At 56.1% G+C, this 24,543-nt stretch overlaps 2 protein-coding genes, 1 long non-coding RNA gene and 1 pseudogene across 4 annotated transcripts; 2 read left to right on the top strand and 2 right to left on the bottom strand.

The window, feature by feature from the left end:
• Window positions 1-1,899: 1,899 nt before the first annotated feature.
• Window positions 1,900-20,901, bottom strand: LOC106972407 (uncharacterized). Its single transcript, XM_053212652.1, is given in 13 exon segments — window positions 1,900-2,135; window positions 2,138-2,338; window positions 2,444-2,546; window positions 2,925-3,156; window positions 3,275-3,452; window positions 4,921-5,123; window positions 5,201-5,513; window positions 6,315-6,894; window positions 18,459-18,540; window positions 18,795-19,136; window positions 19,386-19,583; window positions 20,109-20,495; window positions 20,874-20,901. Coding segments are annotated over 13 exon segments (3,036 nt in total). The 3' UTR covers window positions 1,900-1,946.
• LOC128313480 (uncharacterized) lies at window positions 9,659-9,984 on the bottom strand. The gene is made up of 2 exons (XR_008294246.1): window positions 9,914-9,984; window positions 9,659-9,834 (listed from the first exon to the last, which is right to left on the bottom strand). It is a non-coding gene; the product is annotated as an uncharacterized LOC128313480 (long non-coding RNA).
• On the top strand, window positions 10,671-13,626 carry LOC106972475 (uncharacterized). Of its 2 annotated transcripts, none has more exons than XM_015069457.3 (4): window positions 10,671-10,907; window positions 11,978-12,323; window positions 12,442-12,670; window positions 12,893-13,626. In XM_015069457.3, the coding sequence occupies exons 1-4, from the start codon at window positions 10,730-10,732 to the stop codon at window positions 12,989-12,991; spliced, it is 852 nt and encodes a 283-aa protein (XP_014924943.2). In that variant the 5' UTR covers window positions 10,671-10,729; the 3' UTR covers window positions 12,992-13,626. The 2 variants fall into 2 exon arrangements, 1 of the variants encoding a protein (XP_014924943.2); XR_008294245.1 differs by having other exon boundaries at window positions 10,893-10,907; window positions 11,828-12,323.
• A 1,926-nt stretch (window positions 20,902-22,827) lies between the features above and the next one.
• LOC106972405 (MICOS complex subunit MIC26-like) lies at window positions 22,828-24,214 on the top strand (annotated as a pseudogene).
• Window positions 24,215-24,543: the final 329 nt, after the last annotated feature.

Genomic DNA, 24,543 nt, shown 5'->3' with positions numbered 1-24,543 from the left:
ACTGAAAACTCTAAGCCACTGATGAAAGAAATTGACAAAGACACACACAAAAAAATGGAAATTGGCAAAATTAATACTGTTAAAATGTCCATACTGCCCAAAGCAATCTATGATTCAGTGCAATCCCCATCAAAACCCAAATAATGTTTTTCGCAGAAATAGAAACATCCACCCTAAAATTTCATGTAGACTCTAGGGGGATACTGAATAGCCAAAACAATCCTGAAAAGGAACAAAACTGGAAGACTCACACTATCTGATTTCAAAACTTACTACAAAGTTACGTAATCAAAACAGTATGGTTACTGGCAGGAGAACAGTCATAGAGACCAATGAAGTAGAATAGAGACCCCAGAAATAAGCCCTCACATACATGTTCAGATGGTTTTGGACAAGGGTGCCAAGACCATTCAATGGGGAAAGGACAGCCTTTTGAACAAATTTGCCTGGAAAAACTAGATATCTACACACACAAAAAATGAATTTGGACACTTACCTAACACCATATGCAAAACATTTCTGAAAAATAGAACAAAAACTGGGGCGCCTGGGTGGCTCGGTCGGTTGAACGTCCCACTTGATTTCAGGTCAGGTCATGATCCCAGAGTTGGGGGATCAAGCCCCATGTTGGGCTCTGTGCTGAGCAAGGAGCCTGCTTGAGATTCTCTCTCTCTCCCTCTCTCCGCCCCTCTCCCCTATTTGAGCACTCTCTCTCTCTAAAAAAAAAAAAAAAAAGACCAAAAACCGAAATGTAAGACCTAAAACAATAAAACTCTTTTTTTCTTTTTAATGCTTATTTATTTTTGACAGATAGAGCATGAGCAGGGGAGGGGCAGAGAGAGAGGGAGACACAGAATCTGAAGCAGGCTCCGGGCTCCGAGCTGTCAGCACAGAGCCCGACACGGAGCTCGAACTCACAGACCGCGAGATCATGACCTGAGCCGAAGTCGGATGCTCAACCGACTGAGCCACCCAGAAGCCCCAATAAAACTCTTAAGAGAAAACATAGGGCAAAATCTTTGTGATATTGGATTGGGCAATCATTTCTTGGCCATGACTCCAAAGGCACAGGTCACAAAGGAAGAAACAAATATTTGATATCCATCAAGAAAATTTTTTAATTTTGTACATCAAAAGACATTATCCACGGAATAAAAAGGCAACCAAGTGGGAGAAAATATGTGTAAATCACGTATCTGATGAGTGGTTAATATCCACAATATCGAGAGAACTCTTAAAACTCAAAAACAACAAAAAGCAAGCGACCCAACTCAAAAACGGACAAAGGGCTTGAACACACTTCTCCAGAGAAGATCTAGGAGTGCCCAACGGACACCTGAAAAGGTGCTCGCATCACTCATCCTTAGGGAGATGCAAATCACAACTACAACGAGACCCCGCCCCACACCCGTGGGGATGGTTACCACCCAGAGAACAGGAAACAAGTGTTGGCGAGGATGTGGAGAAGCCAGAACCCTGCACTTTAGTGGGGATGACTAATGGTGCAGCCGCTGTGGGAAACAGCATGGTTTCTACAAAAAATTTAAAACAGAATTACCATCACTCGGCCATAAAAAAAAGAATATAATCTTGTCATTTGCAACATGATAGACCTATAGGGTATGGTGCTAAATGAATTAAGCCAGACAGAAAAAGACAAATTTACCATAAGAGTTCACTCATATGTGGCATCTAAAAGACAAAAGAAGGGTGGCTCAGTCGGTTGAGCGTCCGACTTCGGCTCAGGTCATGATCTCACAGTTTGTGGGTTCGAGCCCCGCGTCGGGCTCTGTGCTGACAGCTCGGAGCCTGGAGCCTGCTTCGGATTCTGTGTCTCCCTCTCTCTCTGCCCCTCCCCTGCTGGTGCTCTCTCTCTCAAAGTAGACATTAAAAAAAAAAAAAAAAGCATGGGACTCTTGATCTCAGCTCAGGTCTTGATCTCAGGGTCATGAGTTCAAGTCCCGCCTTGGGCTCCACACTGGGCCCAGTTCCTCCTGGAACTGTTCCAGCACCGCCTGGGGCTCCAGGCCTGAGAAATACTTCTCCTCATGATGCCCCAAGGCCACCTGAGAGGAGGGGAGAGAGGTGGCTCGGCCCGGGGCCCCTCGGCCAACAAGGGCACCGCCCCTCCAAGCCGGTCCTCCCCGGGACCCAGGCATCTGCCTCCAACCGTGACGGGCTGGCATCCGCCACGGAACTCTATGAAGGTGCTCTGCTTACGGGCCCGGTGGGCGTGGAGCAAGGAGACCACTGTGTCCTTCTCTGTCGCGTCCTTGGAGATGGGCGGGGGCCTCCGCGTGGTGCGCGGGCCATTAGGGACCCAGCAATACCCGTCCGGCTGCGAGCACGGGAGCCACTTAGGAACCCAGGCTGGCGAGCCACGCGTTCGCTTCCCCGTCTTCTACGGCCCGGGAGCCCCTGGGGTCTGACCACAGCAGGTTACCTGGCCCAGGTGGGCAGAAGCATGCTGACCGGTGCACGTGAAGATACACACGGTGACAAAGTGGCAGAGCTGAGCCCGGGAGTCTAAGGAGACGGGGAACCCGGGTGACACGAAAGACAAGTGAGGCTTCGAGCGCAGGACACGAGAGACCTTGGTGAAAGGTACCTGGAGACACAGAGAAGAGCCGTCTGTGCTCATGGCCCCTGGAGTCCACGGCTCCCGCATGGCGTGTACTCAGATGTTTATGCCCCCGAGAGGAACGTGTCTGGTTCCAGAAGCAGCCCCGAGTGCGTGAGGGCAGGGAAGGCTGTACAGGAGGGCGAGGCAGAAGGGGCGGGAGCGTCGGGAGGGATCGCTGTGATTTCTGGAAGCCCTGGAGGGGCTCCCCGGGATCCTCAGGGAAGCCGGGGTGGGCTATGACGTTGTGAGAGGGCGCGGCTTCCTGACACACGGGTGGGCAGGGAGGGTCTGTGCTCACCCCCGGTCCGGGGCTCCCTGTAGCCCGGTGTCCGTGATCTCTCCGCACCAGGCCCGCACCTCTGGGTCCCCCTCACCGGCTGACGAGTCCCCACAGCCCGAGGGCGTCGGGCCACAGAGAGAAGAGCCCGCCGTCAGCCAGGCCAGGCCGTCAGGAGGGCTGAGGGAGCGGAGCGGTGGGTCAGGCAAGCCGTGGCCCTCAGGAGACTGTCGTCCACGTGGCCCCGCTCCCGGTGCTCACCGCCCGAGGACCCCCGCGGACACACCAGGGTGAGCCGCGTCAGAGGGCAGGGAGGTCAGGGTCAGATTCCGGGTCGGTGGGCCTGCTCAGGCCCCTTGAAGGAGAAGACCGACTCAGGTGCGAGGCCGACCAGGGAGAGGCCTTCGTGGAGGACAGGGTCAGCCAGCGACCCTTGGGACTTCCCTCTTTGCCCCTGGCTCTCCATACCAGACCAGAAATCCCCCATGTGGAGACAAGACTCTCCCGGGCCAGGCTGTTGATGTCCGTGGTGTGGCGCAAGGGGATCAGGAGCTAATTGGGGAAGAGAGAAGCGGGGCCGTTAGCAGGGACCCCAGGACCCACCGCGGGGAGAGGAAATTCAAGGGCCGGGGATAGAGAAGAAGGGACAGGACGGGCCTCCCTGAAAATCACAGACTCCCCTGGGATTGGGTCCAGTCAGGCTAAGATCGGGGAAAAGCGAGGTGCGGGGCCATCTTCCCGAGGCCTCCCGAGGTCAGGGGTTTCAGAAGTTCACCCGTGTGCACGGTCTCATGTAATTTTTAAGAATTCCGGGAACCCTCGTCTCACGCCACGAAAGTTCACGTTTCCCACTCACAGAACTATACCTCTTGCCTCTGTCTCTGCTCCAGGAAAGTATCCCTGCTCCCGCCAGAAGCCAATCTCTCCTTCTCTACGGCCTTCTCCGGGATGTCACTCCTGCAATCTGTCCCTCTCCCTCTCTCTTCTTCACCCTCCCCTGCCCTTCTCCTCCCTCCTCCTCCCCTTCCCTCTGTCTCCCTTTCTCCCCCCCACCCCGTCCCCTTCCCCCGCTTTCCCCCCTCCTTCCCTTCCCTCCCCTTCCTTCTTCTCTCCTCCCCCTCCCTCCTTTCCCCCTCCCTCCCCTTCTTTCCCCTCCCCCATCTCCCTCTCTTTCCCCAGTCCCTCCCCTCTCCTCCCTCCCTCCTTCCCTTTCCCCATCTTCTACCTCCTCCCCCTTCTGCCTATCTCCTTCTCTCTCTCACACACACACACACACTTAATCCTGGACACCCTGAGAGAAAGCCCTGACCTCACCCCCCCCCCCCCCCACTTTCCAGCAGCGTCCTTGATTCTCACTTCCCTCCCACAGTCAGTCGTCTTACAAGAGTGGGCCTGTACTGCCTGCCCTTCCCCTGGGACATGGCGCATCGGCCGTGGCCTCCGTGCTGACTGCCCGAAGGTGGCTTCTCCGTCATTTCGTTGGCTTTGCAGCAGCGTCTAACACAGGTGATCACGCCTCCCTCTTGAAACGCTCTCCCCTCTTGGCTGCCGTGACATCGTGCCTTCGGTCTCCCTCCCACCCCAGTGGGCGTCCCTTCTTTGCTCCTTTTCTTACCTCACTCCTTCCTCTCGATTTATAAGGGCCGAAGCTTGATTCTTCCGTGCACCGAGCAGCACAGCTTCCTGTCATCCGTTCTCACCTCCCTTTTCTCCCACCTGACACTGCGGTCACCCACACCCTACTCCTCGGTCGCCCCTAATGTCAGCCGTGGGTGACGTATGCCACCGCCCCCCGCAGACATCTCTCACTGGAACGCCCCAGCCCTCATCATCCCCTGGCAACCTCCTCACTCCAAATTTCCCCAACGCCTTTGTAAAACGCTTTCCCCAGCCCCGGGTGTGGTGGTTCTGTAACACGCTGTGCGCGTGTGCGTGCACATAATTTAAGATCGCTACTGACCTCACCTACCACGAACTCCGACTCCACAGAGATGCTTCCTGAGTGCCGTACTCAGGAGAGATGCCGAAATAGCTTGCAGGTAGGGTGCGGGCCGGGCAGGGTCCTCACTGTGGCCACAGAGGTCACCTCGGCCATCAAGGGTCCCCGCAGCAGGTGTGACTGTAGCTGGGACAGCTGGAGGTGGGAGCCGCGGACCCAGGTCTTGGCCAGCAGCCAGGCCGCGCGGGGACCGGAGGGCAGGAACAGTGGAGGCGGGGGCATCCGTGGCGCGGTGGCTGAAGCCAGAGCAGGAGAGAGAGTGGGGCCTCGGGGCCTGTGCGTCGGAGCCCCTAAAGGAGATCCGTGTCTGTGAAAGACTCGCTGGGCGACGGTGGGCAAGAGTCTCGGTCGGGCTGGGGCATCAGTATGACCAGAGGGGCCGCCACACCCTGTTGTCTTAAGACGATGTTCGGCTTGACCCCATCCAGCAGGGAGAAGTCGGCTTCAGACAGAGATCCAGCCTGCGGGGTGGGGAGCAGGGATAGATCAAGGGCTTGGGGTCGGTTCCGGACCGCCTTTATTTTACTGGCAACGGGCTTCCTTCCTCTCCCCTCCGACACCCCTCCCTTTCCCCACAGCCAAAGCCCACCCTGGACGCAAGGCTTCCACGCCCAGTGTCCCCCCCCCCCCCATCAGAGTTGGAGCCTCCTGAAGTGAACGTCCTGGTTTTCCACCACACCGTCTGCCCCCACAACCAAAGTCCTCCCTATCAACCCCCCTCCAGGTTTTAGCCAAACTTAGCACAAAATAGTTCCTTTATGGGGCACCCGGGGGCTCAGTCGGTTAAGCGCCTGACTTCAAGTCAGGTCATGACCTTAAGGTTTTTGGGTTTGAGCCCCACATCAGGCTCTGTGCTGACAGCTCGGAGCCTGGAGCCTGCTTCAGATTCTGTGTCTCCGTCTCTCTCTGCTTATCCCCCACCCACACTCCGTCTCTGTCTCAAAAATAAACATTAAAAGAATTCTTAAAAAAATAGTCCCTTTTTCCTCCCCTCCAAAAAGCCCCACAGCTCCAGCTCTCTCCAGGGCTTTGTTCCGTCTCCCTTTCCCTCCCTTTCCCTCCGGCTTTTCCTGAAGCCTGAGACGCATCTAACGAAGGAAGAAGACGGGAAAGAAACGAAAGGGATGTCAGGAGCAGACGTTAGCTCCGCGCTTCTTGACCAGGGGACTTTCGTCCCCACTCCCGCCCCAGAGGATGTTCGGCAGTGTCTGGAGTCATTTGGGGTCGTCAAGCCGGGGTGCAGGATGCTGCTAGCACCTGATTCTGCAGTGCCCGGACCCTGCACCGAACAGGACACCCCGCGGCCTGGGAGAAACCCGGAGTGCCGACGGAGGAGGGTATAGATTAAAGAGGTTGGTGGGAGAACCGAGGGAGGGGCGGCGGCTGGGGGCTGGGGGTGAGCACAGGGAGCGCACCGGGGTTCGGGCTCTTGCGACCCCGGAGGCACCAGCAGCCGCGCTGGGAGGCTGGTGCTTGCGCCCTTGAGGAGCTGGTACCCAAAGAAGGCGTCCTCCTTCCCTGAACTTCGGACCCACTCTAAAGACGCCCATCCGGAAGCCTGCGGGGAGCCCCGAGCTCCTGATCCGCTGGCGTACCCCCTCCCTCCGGTCTCCCCGTCTTCTTTCAGAGCCCTGGGTTGGAAAGGTGCACACAGGTCTGGGGACTTTGCGGCCACTGACCAGCCAGGGGAGTCCTTGCGCGCGGGGATACTCTTTTGAAGTCTTCCGGTCTTTTAACTGGATGTGTGAGGTCCAGGGAACCCTTGAGGCCAAGCCCTCCAGCCTGCGGAAAGAATGGCGGTGCCGGGAGACCAGGAAGGGCCCCTGCTTTGCGTCCCGGGGAGCAGGTGCCCACCCTCCCCGGGGCGCTGGCGCTTTCGCCGGGGAGACCCTGAAGTCGAAATCCTTATCCTCCAGGAATCTCTTGTTCCTGGGGAGGTCACACTGCGTCCTCCCGGCCACCGACAGGATTGAGCCGTCTTTCCAGGAGCCCCACCTGGAGGAAGGACACGGAATCGGGGGTCAGTGGGGGCTGGGGGTTCCTTGGACTCGGTAGGGGATGGGGGTGGGGACTCACCGGTACACCTTCTTTCTCTCCTGGAGTTCCTGCTCCCGCTGCGCCTTAAGGAAGTCCTGGTGGTCGTCGCTCAAGGTCCGGGCTGGGGGACTGGCACGAGCACAGGCCTCCCTGGACCTGGGTCGCGCCGGCCCCGCCCTTCCACCTGTCCCCTCTCCGGCGTCACGGCGACCCCACCCCCACCCCCGCTTCCTCCAGCCCCGCGCGCCGCCCCCCACACCCTCACCGGTGCCCTCGGGCAGGCAGACGACCTGGTCGCCCCGCACCCGGCGGTAGCAGGGTAAGAGGGCTTCGCCCTGGGTCCCGGGGCCGCGCGGAGACCCGTTCGCAGAACCTGGCGTCGTCCAGCAGGATTTTGCGCAGCTTCGCCAGCAGGAGGCGCCCCAGGTGCACGGGGACGCTGACCTAGAACTCCGTCTGCGGCGGAACCGGGAGTGGGCTCGGACCCGGGCTTGCGGGGCTTGCGGGGCTTGCGCCGGGGAGACGGCCCACCTTCCCTCCGAGCCGACCCGGACAGACCGCGCAGGACTGCAGGGCACCGGGCTCCGGACGCCCGCCCGGTCTCCCCCCCCCCCCCCCCCCCCACCGCCCGGCCCCTTTCCGGGGACCCCCCCACCGCCCGGCCTCCTCCCCCGGACCCCCAGTGCCCCGCGGGCTGCGCACCGACCTCACTGCGCACGGGCCACAGCTTCTTGCCCAGGTCGGCCTCCCCGTGTTCGCCCACGAGCCACAGCTGCACCAGGTTTCTGGAACCTGCCAGGAGCGAGTCCCTGGTGACCATGCGGATAGCGTACTTGCCCATCGCGCCCAGACCTGGAGGGCACCTGGGGGGAGAGCCGCCATTAAATAGACTGAAGGTCCAGCCACTCCCCACCCCCAGACCTGTGTCCCTGCGAGGTGGTGGGGGAGGGATGCCAGGGAGCTCGAAACGAAAGGTTATTGTAGGGAAAAGACGAAATTCGGTGACCCTCCAGATCTTTACAGATTTCCTCACACCTATAGCTGTCTTGCCTCCTTCTAATCACTAAATTAAACCGGGTGGTCCGGTTCCCAAGGTCTCCACCTCCCACCCACCGGCTCCTCTCCGCCGACACAGATGCCCCCCTACCATCCCCCGAGAAGGTGCACCCTGGTCCACCTGCAAACGTTCCTGATGCCAGTTCCATGACCTGCCCGGAGCTGAAGGCGCTGGCCACCGGCCACCCAGACATGGCGAATAAATAAGATGACAACAGACAGTGGGGCGAGGGAGGTTCGACGTGCGGGGCTGTTTTCAGGGGAACATGAGTAAACCATCTTGACAAGGATCCCGAGTGACAGTGCAGGACAAGTACACGGTGCTGGGCAGGCAGAGGCCGTGGCTTGGTTGTCCAGGCTCCCCGGCAAGAGGAGGAGTCGGGAACTCCCCTTCAAGTCCAGTCCTGAACCTTCCGTGGGGCTTTCCCCACACGGGCTCTTCGGGGCCAGCACCGTACTGCAGGTGCCATCGGCCCGCTCCCATCCCAGCAGCATCGGCTGCCCCTCCGCCTCCCCACGTGTGGGTCTCGGGGGCCTCCTTAGAGAAGCCGCTGTCGCAGGTCCACATCCCTCCTAGCGTCCTTCTTGGGAGGCTCACTTCCGTCCGACCCCTCCAGCGCCCCGGCTCACCACAGGCTTCCCTCCCCCTTTCCTGGACCTTCCGCTCTGCCGTGACCCAAAGGCCTCGAGTCCACGGGCTTCTGCCTAAACACTGCCTCTGTTTCTGCATGTTGAATTAGTCGGTCGGCCAACATCGGAAGGGGATCAAGAGAGAATCAAAAAGTATTGACACAAACCTGAAACACGTTGATCTAAAGCGAAACCGTAAATGAACAGCCACCCACGAGTGTTTTCATATCGGGCGGGAGTTTTCGCGGAGCGTGGGTCCTTAAGAAGACCTTCCCTGGGTCTTTCTTGTGTAGACCACAGCCAGATGAGTCGATATCTGTTTAAAAGGGAGCTCGAAACGAAAGGTTTTTGTAGGGAAAAGATGAAATTCGGTGACCCTCCAGATCTTTACAGGTTTCCTCACACCTACAGCTGTCTTGCCTCCTTCTAATCACTAAATTCACAGTGATTTATTTTTATTTAATTTTTTTGAGAGGGAGAGAGAGAGAGAATCTTAAGCAGGCAAGTCGCCCTCCCTTGACCCCCCCTCCCACGCCCTGAGCCGGGATAAAAGAGACGGCTTCACTGACTGAGCCACCCAGGCACCGCTTGACGCTTGACGGTGATCTTTAAATGATCCTTGTTCACAGAGGCGTCAGTCAGTCGAGCTGGGTTTTCATAAAAGCAATACCTTTTGTTTACCCATTTCACGAGTTTGTAAATTGCAAGTGACGGTAACAAGCAGGAGTGACAGAAACACTCACACGATTCTTGACAAACAGAAGGCTCCCCGGCGGGTGCCCCCGAGCCAGGCGTGCGGAACGAGGCTCCTGGCACAGTGTGGCCCCGGCGGCCCTGCCCCCGACGCTCAGCGTCCGTCACCTGATGAGCCGGTTCGGTGTAGACGATTTGGAAGCTTCCTTGCAACATCCACTCGTTTTCTGAGGCTACCTCGTCCGCTGCAGCCACCCCTCCCGACACTCGCCACTGCACAGCACGTCCCCGGGGGCCTCTCTTCTGCAGCTCACGCAGTCGCCGGCGAGCCCTCTTTTCTTCCCCCCCGCCCCCCAACCGGAAGCACTCTCCTCTCCTCCGCATCGACTCCAACCCCTGACAAACCCCACCTCCGCTCCGCAACCTACCGTTCCCCTCCAGAGCCTCAACCTCCATTTCGGGAAGAAGCTTCTTGCTCTCTGGCAACGTGTTCCCTCCGCCAGCTCGGCTTCCAGATCCCTACAGGTCACATCCCAGTTGCCCCCCGCCCCCGCCCCGAGCACAATCTACACGCCACGTATAATCACTCAAAACTCACCTGCGGTATCACTCACCCTGCCTCTGGACTCTGGGTTCTCCTCCATCCTCCGGCGGGGGCCGGGACGGAATGAGGAAATTCCGGGGAAGCCGCTCGCTCGTCAGAGGCTCCTGTGCCTCCCACTACCTGTTGCTCGTGCGGGTAGGATGGTCTGCAGGCCCAGCGCTTGGCTCTTGGAGCAGTGCTCAGCTGCCGGCTGGTGCTGTCGAAAGAACTCCTAGGACAGCAGCCAGCTTTCCTCAGTGCAATGTCCCGACGCCGTTTTCAGCTACATGTGCCACCGTTTGGCCTGGAAGAGAAACCCGTGGTCCCCGGGCTTCTGCCCTTCATGTGGGGCCATGGGGCTCTGATGCCCTCCGCGGTACCCTTTCAGGACAGAGGAGTTGGCAACGGCCCCATCTTCCCCCAGGTTCAAATATATTAAGATTCTTTCAGGCCTCCCGGGAACTCTTTACTAGATCCGAAAGGCTCCAGTAAGATCCCTCCAATCCCAAGGCCTCCAGACCAATAGCAAACACGGGTTTCTCTCTTAAAATATGCCTCCAGGGGCGCCTGGGTGGCTCAGTTGGTTGAGCATCCGACTTCGGTTCAGGTCACGATCTCACGGTGTGTGGGTTCGAGCCCCGCGTCGGGCTCTGTGCTGACAGCTCAGAGCCTGCAGCTGCTTCGGATTCTGTGTCTCCCTCTCTCTCTCTGCCCCTCCCCTGCTCGAGCGCGCGCTCTCTCTCTCTCTCTCTCAAAAATAAACATTAAAAAAATTTTTTTTAAATATGCCTCCAAATTCAGAAGACAAATCGCTCCCTGTTCTTCCCCAAAATGGAGAAGGACAACTTAAAATGGCAACGCCCTGGGCCCCTGGGCAGTCAGAAACTTACGCGAACTTTTATTTTGCTCTCCTCCACGCCAGCGACGGCACCAGGAGATTCTCATTCTGCTGGTCTCCCTCGCATCAGCCAAGCACCCAACAGAAGACAGAGGACACATTTAAATTCGGGTAAGTGGAGGACAGCTTATTAACAAAGGGACAGCTGGCGAAGGAAGGGTAGGGTGTGACACAACCAGAGGAACAGTACAGGATCCTGAGCCCATCGGCCCTGTAAGCTGTCACCACCCATAAGCCCGAGGAAAAGGGGACTAAAGCCCAGAAAGAGAAAGCTTTCTAGGGAAGGCTTCCTTGAAAGGAGTGGTCACACTCCTTTGGTTTTTTCAGGTCACACAGCCTAAAGGAACTTTTAGGGGAGGGACCCAGGGGAATAAACATACCGACCTCACTTTAGTCCATCCCCGTGACCTCCCACTGGGGTGCTGCCTCGGACAAACCCCCTAGAGACCAGGGGGCATGCGAGCCCGTTGACATAACCCACAAGACCATCCTCCCAGGGAAGACAGAACACAAAATGAGAGGCGCCCGGGGGCTCAGTCGGTTGAGTGTAAGACTCTTGATTTCGGCTCAGATCACGATCCCAGGGTCGTGAGATTGAGCCCCAAGTGGGGCCCTGCGCTGACAGCATGGAGCCTGCTTGGGATTCTCTCTCTCCCTCTCTGCCCCTTTCCTTTTTTTTTTTTTTTTTGTGCGCACTCCCTCTCTCAAAAACAAAAACAAAAAACAAATTGAACAAACAAAACCACTACAAAGTGGGTCTAGAGGCACAAGAGGAATTTATCCAGAACATTCCCTTTATAGCAGACATCTTTACAAGAGCTTCTCTCGCACCCGACTCTCACCCTGGCCTTAGAGACAACGCCACCCTGCCTCTCATGTTGGTGAGAAGAAAGGAAATAGTTCCCTCCAAAACGCCAAACTCCACGGAATACTAGTGACTTGTTCTATCAGTCTTCTTTTAATATTGACCAGAATGGGGTGGTTGATAATAGAGCCATTTCATTTGAGAGAGAGAGAGACAGAATCTTAAGCAGGCTCAACGCTCAGTGTGGAGCTCAACGTGGGGCTCGATCTCACAACCCTGGGATCATGACCTGAGCTGAAATCAAGAGTCAGACACTCAACTGACTGAGCCACCCACCCACCCCATAATGGAACCATTTTTGAACTGACGTCTTTAGTAAGCTCTACGTGCGGTGGAAAAATCGAGGTGGAGTGGGGGGCTAGCGAGGGTCCGGCAACAAAGCGCTTGGTTAAGCGCTCACTGGTTGTCTTTCGGGGCTTGTACCACGTGACCACGAAGGCCGCGGCTCTGGGAGACGTAGCAGCCGTCTTTGAGAAGAGCAGTCTAGTCCAAGCTCCCCTCCCCGCAATGGAAAAGCACCGTACTTCCGTGACTCCACGATGGTGCGCTTCTCGACGACAGTCAGTGACCTGGGACCACTGGCGCCAAAGCGAGAAATTGACTGTGAGTCTGAACGAACGGTGGCGTCCAAATCACCTCAGCACCTGGTTTCTGACAGCAAGGTTCGTACCCGACTGTGAAAGCAGAGAGCCTGGCAACCAAAGAGGGTATCTGGGTGGAAGAAGAGATCTTAGGGCGCTGTCTCCCCAGACATTACCCCGTCTCCGTTTGTGTCCCTAGTGATGACCAAAGGTATCAGGGTATTTCCCTGCCACGTCATTTCCACGCCACGCGATCTCCACCACTGGACGGGAATCCAGCATGTGAGCCTATGACGGTGACGTTTTGGGACTGGACCCCCGTGCTGTTTTGTACTTCCCATCGATGGCCCAAAATAAAGCCAAGAGGTCAGCAGAGACGCGTGGAGGTGCCGGGCTCGATGCTAAGACACTTCAACTCCACTTGGCCAGTAAGTCTCTGATGATGGCCCGTGTGCCAAATAGTACACTAAATTTCTGTGTGGATTTCTCTGTGAATTTCTTTCTCAGGGAGAGGAATCGTGGGGAAGATCGTTAAACACATATACAGTTAAAGATATATGGATAGATAGAGATCTACTCTACAGATATAGATCTATAGACACGTGTATCTATCTGTGGAAAGAATACAGAATTTTTTCTCTACGGCACAGGAGCACGGGTATGCCTGCCAAGAGACCACCATGGTACTACGCCTTCAGCAAATATCCCCTTTGGGGGAAAACCTACAGCTACCCGTTACCTCCAGTTAGAAAATATGAATCAAAAACTTAACGTTAAACTTGTCAGGGGGACTTTGGGAATCTCCATCCTCACCGCCGCAACATCTTTAGGCAACGGGAAAGTCCTCCACGTTAAACAGGGTTAAATCATGTCCAGACGAGGCCATCTGCTTTGAGTGACACCTAAAGATTTGAGACCATCTCAAGGGAAGAACCTCAGGGTGCGAGATGAGGGGGGAAGCTGGAGTGGTGGTTAAGGGCACAAGCTTTTGAGCCAGACACGCTCGAGTCCAATTCCGGCCCCGCCTCTAACTTGTGACCGTGCGACCCATGACACGTTACCGAGCTTCTCAGAGTCTCCGCGTCCTCAGCTACGAAATAAAAACAATCACACCGACATCATAAAGCTGCTTGGACACTGAAAGGGTTACTGTGGAAACTGCTCTTAACACAATATGTAATGTTTAAGATGCATTCAACAAAGGGGCACCTGGGGGGGCTCAGCTGGCTAAGCGTCCAACTCTTGGTTTCAGCCCTGGTCGTGATCTCACCGTTGTGAGATCGAGCCCCACCTCGGGGTCTGCACTGAGTACGGAGTCTGGTTGGGATTCTCTCTCCCTATCTCTCTGCCCCTCCGCTGCGTGTGCTCACTCGCTCTCTCTCTCTCTCTCAAAAAAGTTTTTTTTTTAAAGAAGCATTCGGCAAATGGTAAAGGTCATTATTACACACCAGGAAACCCCGCGATTTAAAGAGGAAGCAGGGCTTGCGACTGAAGCCAAAGGAGACCAATACCGGGCACATGTGGACCCGTCTGAAGTCATCAATTGCAATGGCTGTCGTGTGGTGGCTTTGTGAAGGGGCAGGTCCGAAATGAGACTATACTGAAGGCAGGGATGTTCTGCACTATTTAGGGGAGTTTTAGGTCCTATTGTCAGGGCTTTCAGACCTTTAACAATTAGTACAGTTTCTCAAATTTCTCAAAATTTACAAAATTCATAAAGATGTACAGTTAAACTGAAATACACTGGGACCTATCACAGAGCTGGAGAGATCATAGGAAAGACTTCAGATTCTATTTCCACAGCCTTCCATCTAAAATTGACCTGTCTGACAGTGCAGAGCCTGCCTGGGATTCTCTCTCTCTCTCTCTCCCCCTGCCCTTCTTCACCTACCCCCAAAAATAAATAAATAAATAAAAATTAAAAGGGCAGCACACCACATAATTCCAACTATATGACACTCTGGAAGAAGCCAAATCGCAGAGACAGAAGATGGGTGGTTGCCAAAGAGGCTGTGGGGGAGGCAGGCAGGATGAATAGGGGGAGTTTAGGTCAGTGAGACCAATCTGTAGGATACCGTCGAGGAATACACGTCATCACACCCTTGTCAAAACCTTATAACTGTAACACCAAGAGTCAGCTTTAACGTAAGCTATGGACTTTCGTCAATTCTTATATTAGGTACGATAGTCGCTTTAGTTTAGTTACTGTATCAGGATCAGGTCAATGATTGTAACAAATGTACAATATCACTGCAAGGTACATTATGTATTATTGTTAATAATGTGTAACATTAATAGGAAAACTACACACAAGATGGGGGAGCAGAGATGTGTTGGGAACTCTCTGTACTGCCTACTCAATTATTTTCTGTAAATCTAAGACTGCTCTAAAAACTAAAGCCGATTAATTTTTTTAAAGCCTAATGGGAGGGGCGCCTGAGTGGCTCGGTCGGTTGAGCGTCCAACTTCGGCTCAGGTCATGATCTCACGGTTCACGAGTTTGAGCCCCGCGTCGGGCTCTGTGCCGACAGCTCGGAGCCTGGAGCCTGCTTCGGATTCTGTGTCTCCCTCGCTCTCTGCCCCTCCCCTGCTCACATTCTGTCTCTGTCTCTCAGACATTAAAAAAACAAAAACAAAAACAAAACCTTAATGGGAAGAAAGATGTATACGAGTCCAAGATGTGTGGGCCATAAATAAACAAATAAAGGCCAGATTCCCTCGAGTTTCAACCCCTCATGCCACCCTGCCTTCAGTCCTCCCCGAGACCCGTTACGTCACTGTTACTGACTCCTGCTCCCGCCTCATAGAGGGATTCCCAACACCTGTTTGCCTTCCCCCGGGAGAATCAATGATGCGTCTGGACGGTATGCACCAGGCGTTTACGGCCCATCTCCCCCACCCCACGCCCAACCTTAATGCAGAGGGCTAGAGGTCAGAAAAAATCAAAGAGAATTTCTAGTATTGGGGAACACCCCTTCAGCCAACCTGAAGGAGAGATACTTTCTGCTCCAAGGGTTTCGTTTGGTTGGTTGGTTGGTTGGTTGGTTGGTTGGTTTTTTGCTCCAAGGTTTGACCACATCACCACCCCTGGTTCTTTCTAGCTTGAACACTTCTCACACCAGAGAAAATTTCTTTCTGTCTGACATTTGAGACACTTGCAGATCTTGTGGTCAAAGTGGTCTCCCCATGCAATACTCTTGAATAGTTTCCACTTACTTAAGTCTGGATTTGTTTTCATTTGACAACGATATTGGCAAAGGGGTCCTTTTCCTAAATTGTATTAGATACTAAGTAACTTCACTCTGAAGGTCCATGTGGCTTAACTGTGGCCAATCCTCTTTTAATCTTCATGTCTCGAAGTACAAGTTACATATAGAAAAGTGGATTGTTACCAGGGTACAACCTGATGGCTTTCTCAGGCTGGACGCACTCATATCTAATCAGCACCCAGATAAAAGGGAAAAACAATCACCATGGAAAATGACCAGTCCCCCGGAAGTCTCTCATGACCCCTCCCGGTCAGTACCCTCCTCCAAAGGGTAACCACTGTTGCGACCTATGGCACCATGGATTCGTTTTGCCTGTTCCCGTACTTTGTATAAAGTTGCAGCATCCGTACTCTTTCCCGTCTGATTTCTTTTGTTCAACAATGTGTTTGTGAAATTCGTTCCCGTGGTTGCTCATCAGTTGTTCTTTCATTCTCGTGACTGCGTGGCATTCTTTTGTGCAAATTTGCCATCACTAATCCCACTCTTTAAAAAAATTTTTTTTAATGTTTATTAAAACAGAGAGAGACAGCGTGAGTGGGGGAGGGGCAGAGAGAGGGAGACACAGAATCCGAAGCGGCTCCAGGCTCCGAGCGGTCGGCACAGAGCCGGACGCGGGGCTGGAACTCGTGAACCGCGAGATCATGACCTGAGCCGAAGTCGGACGCTTAACCGACTGAGCCACCCAGGCGCCCCACCAGCACGCAGTGAGGAAGTAAAACGTGTGCGTGTGCGGGGACAAAATCAACACTGGACGGAAGACTCTCGGCATAACAGACTTTGAGTGTTCGTGAAGATTGAAGATTCACACTGCAGACGCTACAAAGTGCAGCAAGGGGGGGTTAACAATAAACACCAGGCTGAGGACCGTCCCCGGGAAGCTCTCAGAGGCCCAAGCCTGGGAGGTACCGTTTACCCTGGAACGCGTGTGCGTGGCACAGGGCTGGGCCGAAGATCCGTACACGTACAGGCATAGGGGTACAGGCGTACGTCCCCCAAGGGCACTGCCCACCTGTCAAGGTTTTCTTCTCCGGAGAAACTGAAACCAAGAGGAAATGAACCTGGAGCAGTAAATGCAGAGACGATTTGCGGCGGGGCGTAAGGCTTACGAGGGGGTGTGATGTGAATGACCCCGGAGAACATATCTCCAAATGTGGACGTTCGGTGGGGCGCCCGGGGGGCTCAGGCGTTGAGCGTCCGACTCTGGATTTCGGCTCAGGTCACGATCCCAGGGGTCGTGGGATCGAGCCCTGCTTAACGGCCTCTCTCTCTCTCCCTCTGTCCCTCCCCTGCTCACGCGCACACTCTCCCTCTCTCTGAAATAAAAAAACAAAACCAAGAAACCAAATCCTGACATTCAGAGACTCCCCCGTAAACAGAGCCAGACCACTCGGAGAGAAGGCCACGGGCCCTTCCTGCGCACATAAAGCTTCCGTGCCGCCTTTTTATTTTTGACGTAGCCAGACGGCTCCTTCATCTCACAAGCACCACTTCTCACTTTTCCGCAGATATTGTTTTAGTCCCATTTGTCATCTTTTCCTTGGGTGCGGAACGCAGACGACCCCCACATCCGTGTGTGTCCGGCGTGGCTCTTTCCCCGAGCTCCGGACACCCACCCGCGTCTCCGCCCAGGACCCCATAACTCGCCAAACTGGTTTTCGAGACCTTAGTGGTATCTCCCCCTCAGCCGCCCGCCCGGTCCCCCTCTCGGCAGTCACCGCCCTCATCCCTACTGACGTTTGGGACTCTGCCGTTTCCCCAGACATTCATTCTAGGAGTTTCCGGTTGGCTGGCACGTCTCCAGCTCCCCTCCTTCTCCCGCCACCCATCACCAAGCCACTTGATTCGGCCCCCACCGTGCTTCTCACGCCCATTCCCCCTCACCCCTCCCTCAGTAGCATCTCCCACTTGGAGGGCTGAGGTACCGTCATAATTGGCCTTTCCCGTTCCACTACCTTTCCCCAATCGCCAAACTTCTGCCAAGTTAAACTTCTGAACCGACCTGATGACGCTTCCATTCCTCAGAAGTCAACACTGGCCCCCTGCCATAGCGACCTTCCAAATAATGCCCAGATTAAGCTTCCCATACCTCAGGGGTTCTTAACTACAGAAAGTAATACATAGCGTTCCTGGGAAGGTGGTGGCAATAGGCTTTGGATCTTCCCGAATAGTCACATAAAAACAGAACAGAGAAAATTCTCACACAAAAAGCAGACAGCCACCTAAAACCAGACCAAACAACAAATCAAAACTATAGTAAGATTATCATCTCACACCTGTTAGGCAGCTATTGTCAAAAAGACAAGAAAATAAGTGTTGGTGAGAAAGGGGCACCTGGGTGGTTCAGTCCGTTAAGCACCCGACTTTGACTCGGGTCATGATCTCACAGTTCGTGAGCTTGAGCCCCGCGTCAGGCTCTGCGCCGACGGCACGGAGTCTGCTTGGGATTCTCTCTTCCTCTCCTCCTCCTCCTCCTCCTCCCCCGCTTGTGCTCTCTCTCAAATAACTAAACTTTAAAAAAAATAAAATAAAATACAAGAATTCAGAAAATAAACGCACAACGCTGGTGTTGTCATCCTGCCCCGGACTGTAGTCACTAGGTGAGAATCCCCTGCCCAGCCATAACCCGGCCCTGAGCTCCTCTAGGGGCTGCAGGGAGGAGGTGTTCCAAAGTTCCCTGAGGCCCCAGCAGCTCACCCCTTTCTCCGAATTTCTGCGCCCAAGGCAGGTCCTCTGTCCAGTACTGCCTGGCGGCCAGCAGGTGGCGCCCAAAGCTCCGTATGGGCCGCGAGGCGCAGGGGGCCGCGCAGGTACCCGCCGGAGGCAGAGAGCAAGTACCCAGAAAGGGGTGCTTTCCGCGGCCGTGCCTTCCGTCGCCCTCTCCTGCATCGCTAGGTCAGGAGGAGTCGGGTGCGGGAGGAGGGCTGTCGGGTGCGGGGGGAGGGCTGACCGGTACAGCTTCCTCCGCTCCTCCAGCTCGTGTTCCCGGCGCTGCCTGAACGGGCCCTAAGGGTCGTCCAGCACCGTGCGGCCTACGCGTGGGGAGGAGGGGTGGGCAGTGAGGCTCCTCCGGAGAGCCTCTCCCCTGCCCGCCAAGGACGCCTCCCCTGCCGGCCCTGCCCGCTGGCCCTGACCCTTCAGCATCTTGCCCTCCCCCAGCCTCCGGCCGGCAGGTGTATCTCCAGCAACCCGCCTCTTCCAGAACCGCCCCGAACCCCGATTTCCAGGTTCCAGCCCGCGCGCCCTGCCCCCTTTCCTCCGCTCCCCCGACCAGGCCTCCTCACACCCCCAGCCCCGCGCTCCCCGGTGCCCTCGGGCAGTCTCAGGATGCCAGCGCCCTCCACCCAGCGGTAGCACGGGAACCTGAACTCGTCCCCACTGGCCCCGGGGCCCTGCATGTCCGCCTGAAGCTCCACTTCCTGCGGGCGACAGGGGCTCAGCCACCGCGGGGCTCCCCAGAAGCAGCCCCGGGACTGAGCCCTGCCCGCGCCGGACGCCCTTCCGAGGGCCTCTGGGAAAGGCGCGTGAAAGGAGCCGCACAGCCAAGGGGGCGCGCACGGAGCAGGTGGCCCCACGACCCCACGCGGGTCGGGTGAGGCGGAAGAGACGAGACGGGGAGGTGCACCCCCTCCTCACTTCTTCCTCCCTGTAGTCACCGCGCCACGCGCCGCGCCCCGAGGGAGTGCCCCCGGGCGCGGGGACCCCGGAGCAGAACGGCAGGGCGCCCTCGCCAGCGCCCCCAGGATGCAGCGGGCAGTCCCCGGCCCTGGCAGGCCTTCCGCACGACGTGCCACCTAGAGAGACCCCTCCAGGGGGCGGCGCTGGTTCGGGCCGCGCGGGAGAGGGAGAGGCGCGGAGGCGTGCCGCGCAGGGGTACCGGGAGACGGGGCCGAAGCGAGCCGAGCCGCGTCCTGGAGCTGGGGCTCAGGGCAGGGCTGCAGGGAGAGGGGCACGACCACACCGCGCAGCCTCGAGGGTAAGCCACGGGCGTTGGGCTGGTCCCGAGGACACACGGAAGCCACTCCCGTGTTCTGCGCGGGGGCACCTTTGAAGTGGGAACGTGTGGAGACCCGCTCTGGCGGTGGGAGGGCGGCGGGGCGGGGCGGTGGAGGGCGCGCAGGCCACTCGGGTTCAAGGCAGCCCCGGTGGGCGGGGGCGGGGGCGGGGCCCGAGAGGTCCGGGAGACGGAACTGACCGCGCGCACGCTCGGTTGGGGGGGGGGCGGGGCGCCGCGGGGAGGGCTGGGAAGAGGGGCAGGCGGTGAGGCCTGGCGGGTCGGAGCCGGGGCGAGTAGCAGGTGGATGCGGCGAGAGCAGGGAAAAGGCTGGGAAACGCGGGCTTCGAATCTCGGGCTTCCTCCCCGGCGCCCGCATCCCCGCCGGGTACCCGGGGAGGGCCCGCAGGTCCCCCACCTAGCGACGCTGCAGAAGGCTTGAAACGGCAGCTTTTAAGAACGGGGGACACGGGAGGACGGACGGCCTATTCGAGGAAAGGCCGAGCCCTGTGCCACGACGGGCGGGCGCGCACTGGTCACCTCCAAGGAGGCCGCGGGGGAGCGCGCTGTGCGCCCCGTCCGGGCCCTTGTGTCACCTGTCCCCGCCGTGTCCTGTTCCCGCGCCGGTCTTGAGCCCCGCCTCCCCGTGCTGGCCCACCAGCCACAGCTGCACTTGGTTGTGGGAGCCCGCGCGCAGCGAGGAGCCGGTGGACACGCGGCGGCGCGGACACCCATCCTGCCGGAAGACAAGTCGCGGTCTCAGGGGGAAGAGCGGACTCTCTGAAGAGCAGAGCCCGGACCCCTCCCCCTCGGAAGCCCAGCGGGCACCCGGGTGTGGGGGCACCCGGGTCTCCACCAGCCCGGAGCCCAAGAAGGCGGGCCTGGCGGGGGTGGGGGTGGGGGGCCAGGGAGGCACACAGCGACCCCGGTTGGGGGAGGAGGAGGGAAGGGGGCCTCCCAGTGTGGGGCTGGGAAGGCCTCCCCATCTAATTTCTTTTAATTTTTTTGACGCTTATTTATTTTTGAGAGAGAGACAGCGCGAGCTGGAGACGTGCAGAGAGAGGGGGAGACGCAGAATCCGAAGCGGGCTCCAGGCTCCGAGCTGTCAGCACAGAGCCGGACACGGGGCTTGAACCCACAAACCAGGTGATCATGACCTGAGCCTAAGTCAGACGCTCAACCGACTGAGCCACCCAGGGTCTCCAAGGCCTCCCCATCGGAACACACACACACACACACACACTCACATACACACTGGCCTCACGAGGTGGCTCTTCTCTGGGAGGGTCATGCTTAAGGTCCACAGGAGCTCCTCAGTGAGGTACAGCGTGGCCTCGGAACTAACTTGGTCAACTTCCAACACTTACAGGCCTTCCCTGCGCCAAGCTCGGGGGCTCATCGCTACCCGCCTGTTGCCTGCAGGATAAAAATCCAAGCTTCTTGGCCTTCGACGCTCTTTCCACTTGGCCCGCCCCTCTCCCACCTTATTCCACAACAGCCCATCCTCACCTCCCGTCTCCCCACGTGGGCCGCACCCCTGTGTTTCCCAGAACCCACTGTGCAGTTTGCTTGCAGTCCCTGTTTCTGGGACGTTCTGTTCAGCCTTCTAATCCCTGGTCGGATTCCGGTTTTTCGGAGTCCTCCCCGGTGATCCCGCCGCCCCCCACCAGACCTCATCGGCTTTGCTCTCTACCGCTTTTGCCCTGTGCATGCTTCACTACCGCACACTTAATGCCACAGTAATGGGTGCGGACGGCCGGATCCCCAACCGCGGTGAGCCAGCTTCCCTTGGCAGGGACCACATTCCCAGCAGGACGTCCTCATTTTGGTGTCTTCTGGAGACAGCACGGTATCAGGCTTGCGGGTGCTGAGAGGTGTTTGCTAAAACACACTGGGCACAAAGGCCCGTTAAAAATAAGTCCTTCCCTCGGGAGAGACACAGGCAAACGAGTAACTCCCAGGCAACATAAATAATAAAGGAATAGCCAGATGGACTCCAGTAGCCGAGTCCCATAAGCCTGACAAAGCAAGTGATGTCAACAGAAACAGGGACAGCATCGTTTCTGGTTTACTCTTCTCGTGGGCAGTAACTTTCCATGATGCAAAGTGGGAACGGCAGAAAGAAAGTAGCATTCGCTAGGGTCTCCCGCTCAGCCCCGCGCCACCCGGGGTCTCCACCTCCTGTGGTCGCCGTACGTCTTCCCTACGCACGTTCACGAGCGGAGACACGCCTATTGTCCTCGTCCTCTTCCTGCACGTGGTAGCATATTCTCCACGCTGTTCCGCAGCTTGGTTTTTCCACCTTGCAGATTAAATCAGGAGATCATCGTGTATCAGCACTTAAAGAGCTTCCTTGTGCTTAAGGGTGTCACTGTTTGGGGGCGCCCGGGGGGCTCAGTAGGTGGAGCGTCCGACTTCGGCTCAGGTCATGATCTCAGGTTCGTGACTTCGAGCCCCACATCCGGCTCTGTGCTGACAGTGTGGAGCCTGCTTGGGATTCTGTGTCTCCTGTCTCCCTGCCCCTCTTCTGCTCTCTCTCTCCCTCTCTCTCAAAAATGAATAAATATTTTAATTGAAATAAATATTTCTTAAAAAGGGTGCCACTGTTTTGATGTAGCAAAACAGTCTACCCTACCAGCTTTGTCTAACTGGACATTTAGGATGCTGGCAATCTTGCTTTAAATATAAAAAAGAAGTGTTTTGCTAAAAGAAATCACTGGGCACATACATGGTTTCTCAACTGTAAGTATACATGTAGCACAATATCCTAAAAATGGAATTTCTGGGCCACAAGCCTGTGTGCATTTGGCACGTGTCAAGCTGCCCCCCCACAGATGTTGTGGCAATTTACGCTCCCATCAGTGAGGCCAGTGATGCGTGAGGATGCCCCCTTTCCCTCAGTCTCGCCAACACCGTGCTGATGAACGCCCTCGCCGCAGCCAGTGTGACAGGTGAGAAACGGTACACTCGTGTCATTTTAATTTCCGTCTCTCTTACGCTGCGTAAAGTTGGGCATCTTTCCATATCGTAGAAGCCACTGGTATTTCCTTTTCTGTGGACCGGCCGCTCCGTTTCTCCCTGGGATTTTGGTCTTTTTCTTACTGATTTGTAAGAACTATGGACACGTGAAGGAAATGATTTTTCCAGCTCTGTCACAACGAAAAGAGTCCCGACAGCAACAATGGTCTTTTCTACCTACACCAGCTCCTTGGAAACCGGACTGTGGTCTACAATATTATTCTCCACTAAAACGCGGGCTCCTTGGAGGGCAGCTGACTCCATACCTTCGAGCAGGCAAACCTCAGGATATGCCTGGAACATACTATTGTCGCTAAAAAAAAAAAAAAAAAAAAAAAAAAGGGCGTTCTCAAGAAAGCCAGAGGCAGTACTGAAAGGGCGTGTTTCCAATTAGAGGGGCTCCCACTGGCTGTGTCGTGACATTTCAGGGAGCAAAACCTAAATAATGGGGCTGATTGAAATAAGTGAATTATTTCACTTACATATAGAATGTTTTCTCTTGCCAGTAACCAAAAAAAAAAAAAAATCTATTCAAAATGGCTCAGACAGTAGGGAAAAACTATTATCTCAGAAGATAAGACGCCCATGAGGTAGGTTGAGTCTAGGGTTGTCCAGGTCAGCGTCACCGAGGAGCTGGGGTTTTGTTTTCCTATCCGTCCATCCTTCGTGAATTAGCTCTTCCAGTGACTTACCTCCTTGGCAAGATGGCGCTCCTACTCCAATGATCCCATGCAGACCCAACACCACACAGTGGCGGAAAGAAAGACCATCTCTTCTTGGGCCTTTTTAAGAGCAGGGGAGGCCGGAGTGCCCTCTGCCAGCAGCACGTTCAAGGTAACTCCGAGGTCTGTGGGGCCGGCCAGCCTGAGTCGACTCACCTTCAAGGTCTACGCCTCCCCTGAAAGGGCTCACCTCACCAAACCTCCGTGGAAGTCAATGGGCTTTCGCTCTACTCCGTCCCCGGGGGTCAATCTAAATGTGTGGAGGAGCTGAGGACCCGCCTTGAAGGAAGCGTCTCACACCTCCAACGTTACCGTGAGCCATAGACCAGTTGGGGTCCGGAAATACACTCACCCACGAAGCCCGAGATGCAGAGTTTGGCTCGATGGGGGCCAGACAGCCGCGGATATCTCCAAGGTGCGCCTCCCAGATCTTTTCCGAGACTTGGTGTTATTGGCTTTGCTGGCATTGTTGGATTTCTTTCGGCTAAAGGTTCAAAACTAAAGAAGCTGGGGTGTCCTCTGGGTTCGTGAGATGAACTGCCTCTCTTGATTCCCCACAACAGGCCACTGTATCTGTCCAGATCGGTGGAGAGAAATTACATGACGGGGCTTTACGAGGATACACGGTCGTAGAAGATGTCTGGAAGGAGAACTTCCAAAAGCCAGGAAATGTGAAGAATTCACCTGGAAATAACTAGAGTGTTCCACGTTCTGCCCATTTTAATCAGTTCTAGGTAAACGTGGGGGAAGTCCCTGCAGGAAGCCAGTATTTCCATAGGAAAACGGCAGGGAACGTAGAGGCTGGGTTTAGGCAAACAGGCTTGAGCGATGGAATGCACACAGGCCCATCAGGCGACCCGCCCCGGGGTATCCGCAGGCCCTAAGTGACCAGTGGGCTACTTACAACCAGGCCCAGCTACCAAAAAAGAATCCCCCGCATCACCGTACCTCAACTTCCCCCTTTAAAAACAGCCCCCAGGGGCGCCTGGGTGGCGCAGTCGGTTAAGCGTCTGACTTCAGCCAGGTCACGATCTCCCGGTCCGTGAGTTCGAGCCCCGCGTCAGGCTCTGGGCTGATGGCTCAGAGCCTGGAGCCTGTTTCCGATGCTGTGTCTCCCTCTCTCTCTGCCCCTCCCCCGTTCATGCTCTGTCTCTCTCTGTCCCAAAAATAAATAAACGTTGAAAAAAAAATTTTTTTTTAATAAAAAATAAAAACAGCCCCCAACCACTGCCTCCTTGCAGACAGCCTCCCCTCCGCTGTCTTGTCCACTGCTCCCTTCCAAATGATCAGCTCACCCCACA

This window comes from Acinonyx jubatus, chromosome E1, assembly GCF_027475565.1.
Source record: "Acinonyx jubatus isolate Ajub_Pintada_27869175 chromosome E1, VMU_Ajub_asm_v1.0, whole genome shotgun sequence".
In the NCBI taxonomy this organism is placed as follows: Eukaryota; Metazoa; Chordata; class Mammalia; order Carnivora; family Felidae; genus Acinonyx; species Acinonyx jubatus.
Note: the sequence above shows the minus strand (reverse complement) of the source record. Positions and strands in the feature narration are given on the sequence as shown.

Coding starts and splice junctions, on each gene's coding strand:
- LOC106972475 (XM_015069457.3), top strand. CDS start 10,730: ATGGAGAAGGACAACTTAAAATGGCAACGCCCTGGGCCCCTGGGCAGT. Junction 10,908..11,977: donor GAGGACACATTTAAATTCGG/GTAAGTGGAGGA, acceptor TGACGTCTTTAG/TAAGCTCTACGTGCGGTGGA. Junction 12,671..12,892: donor ACTTCAACTCCACTTGGCCA/GTAAGTCTCTGA, acceptor TCTACGGCACAG/GAGCACGGGTATGCCTGCCA.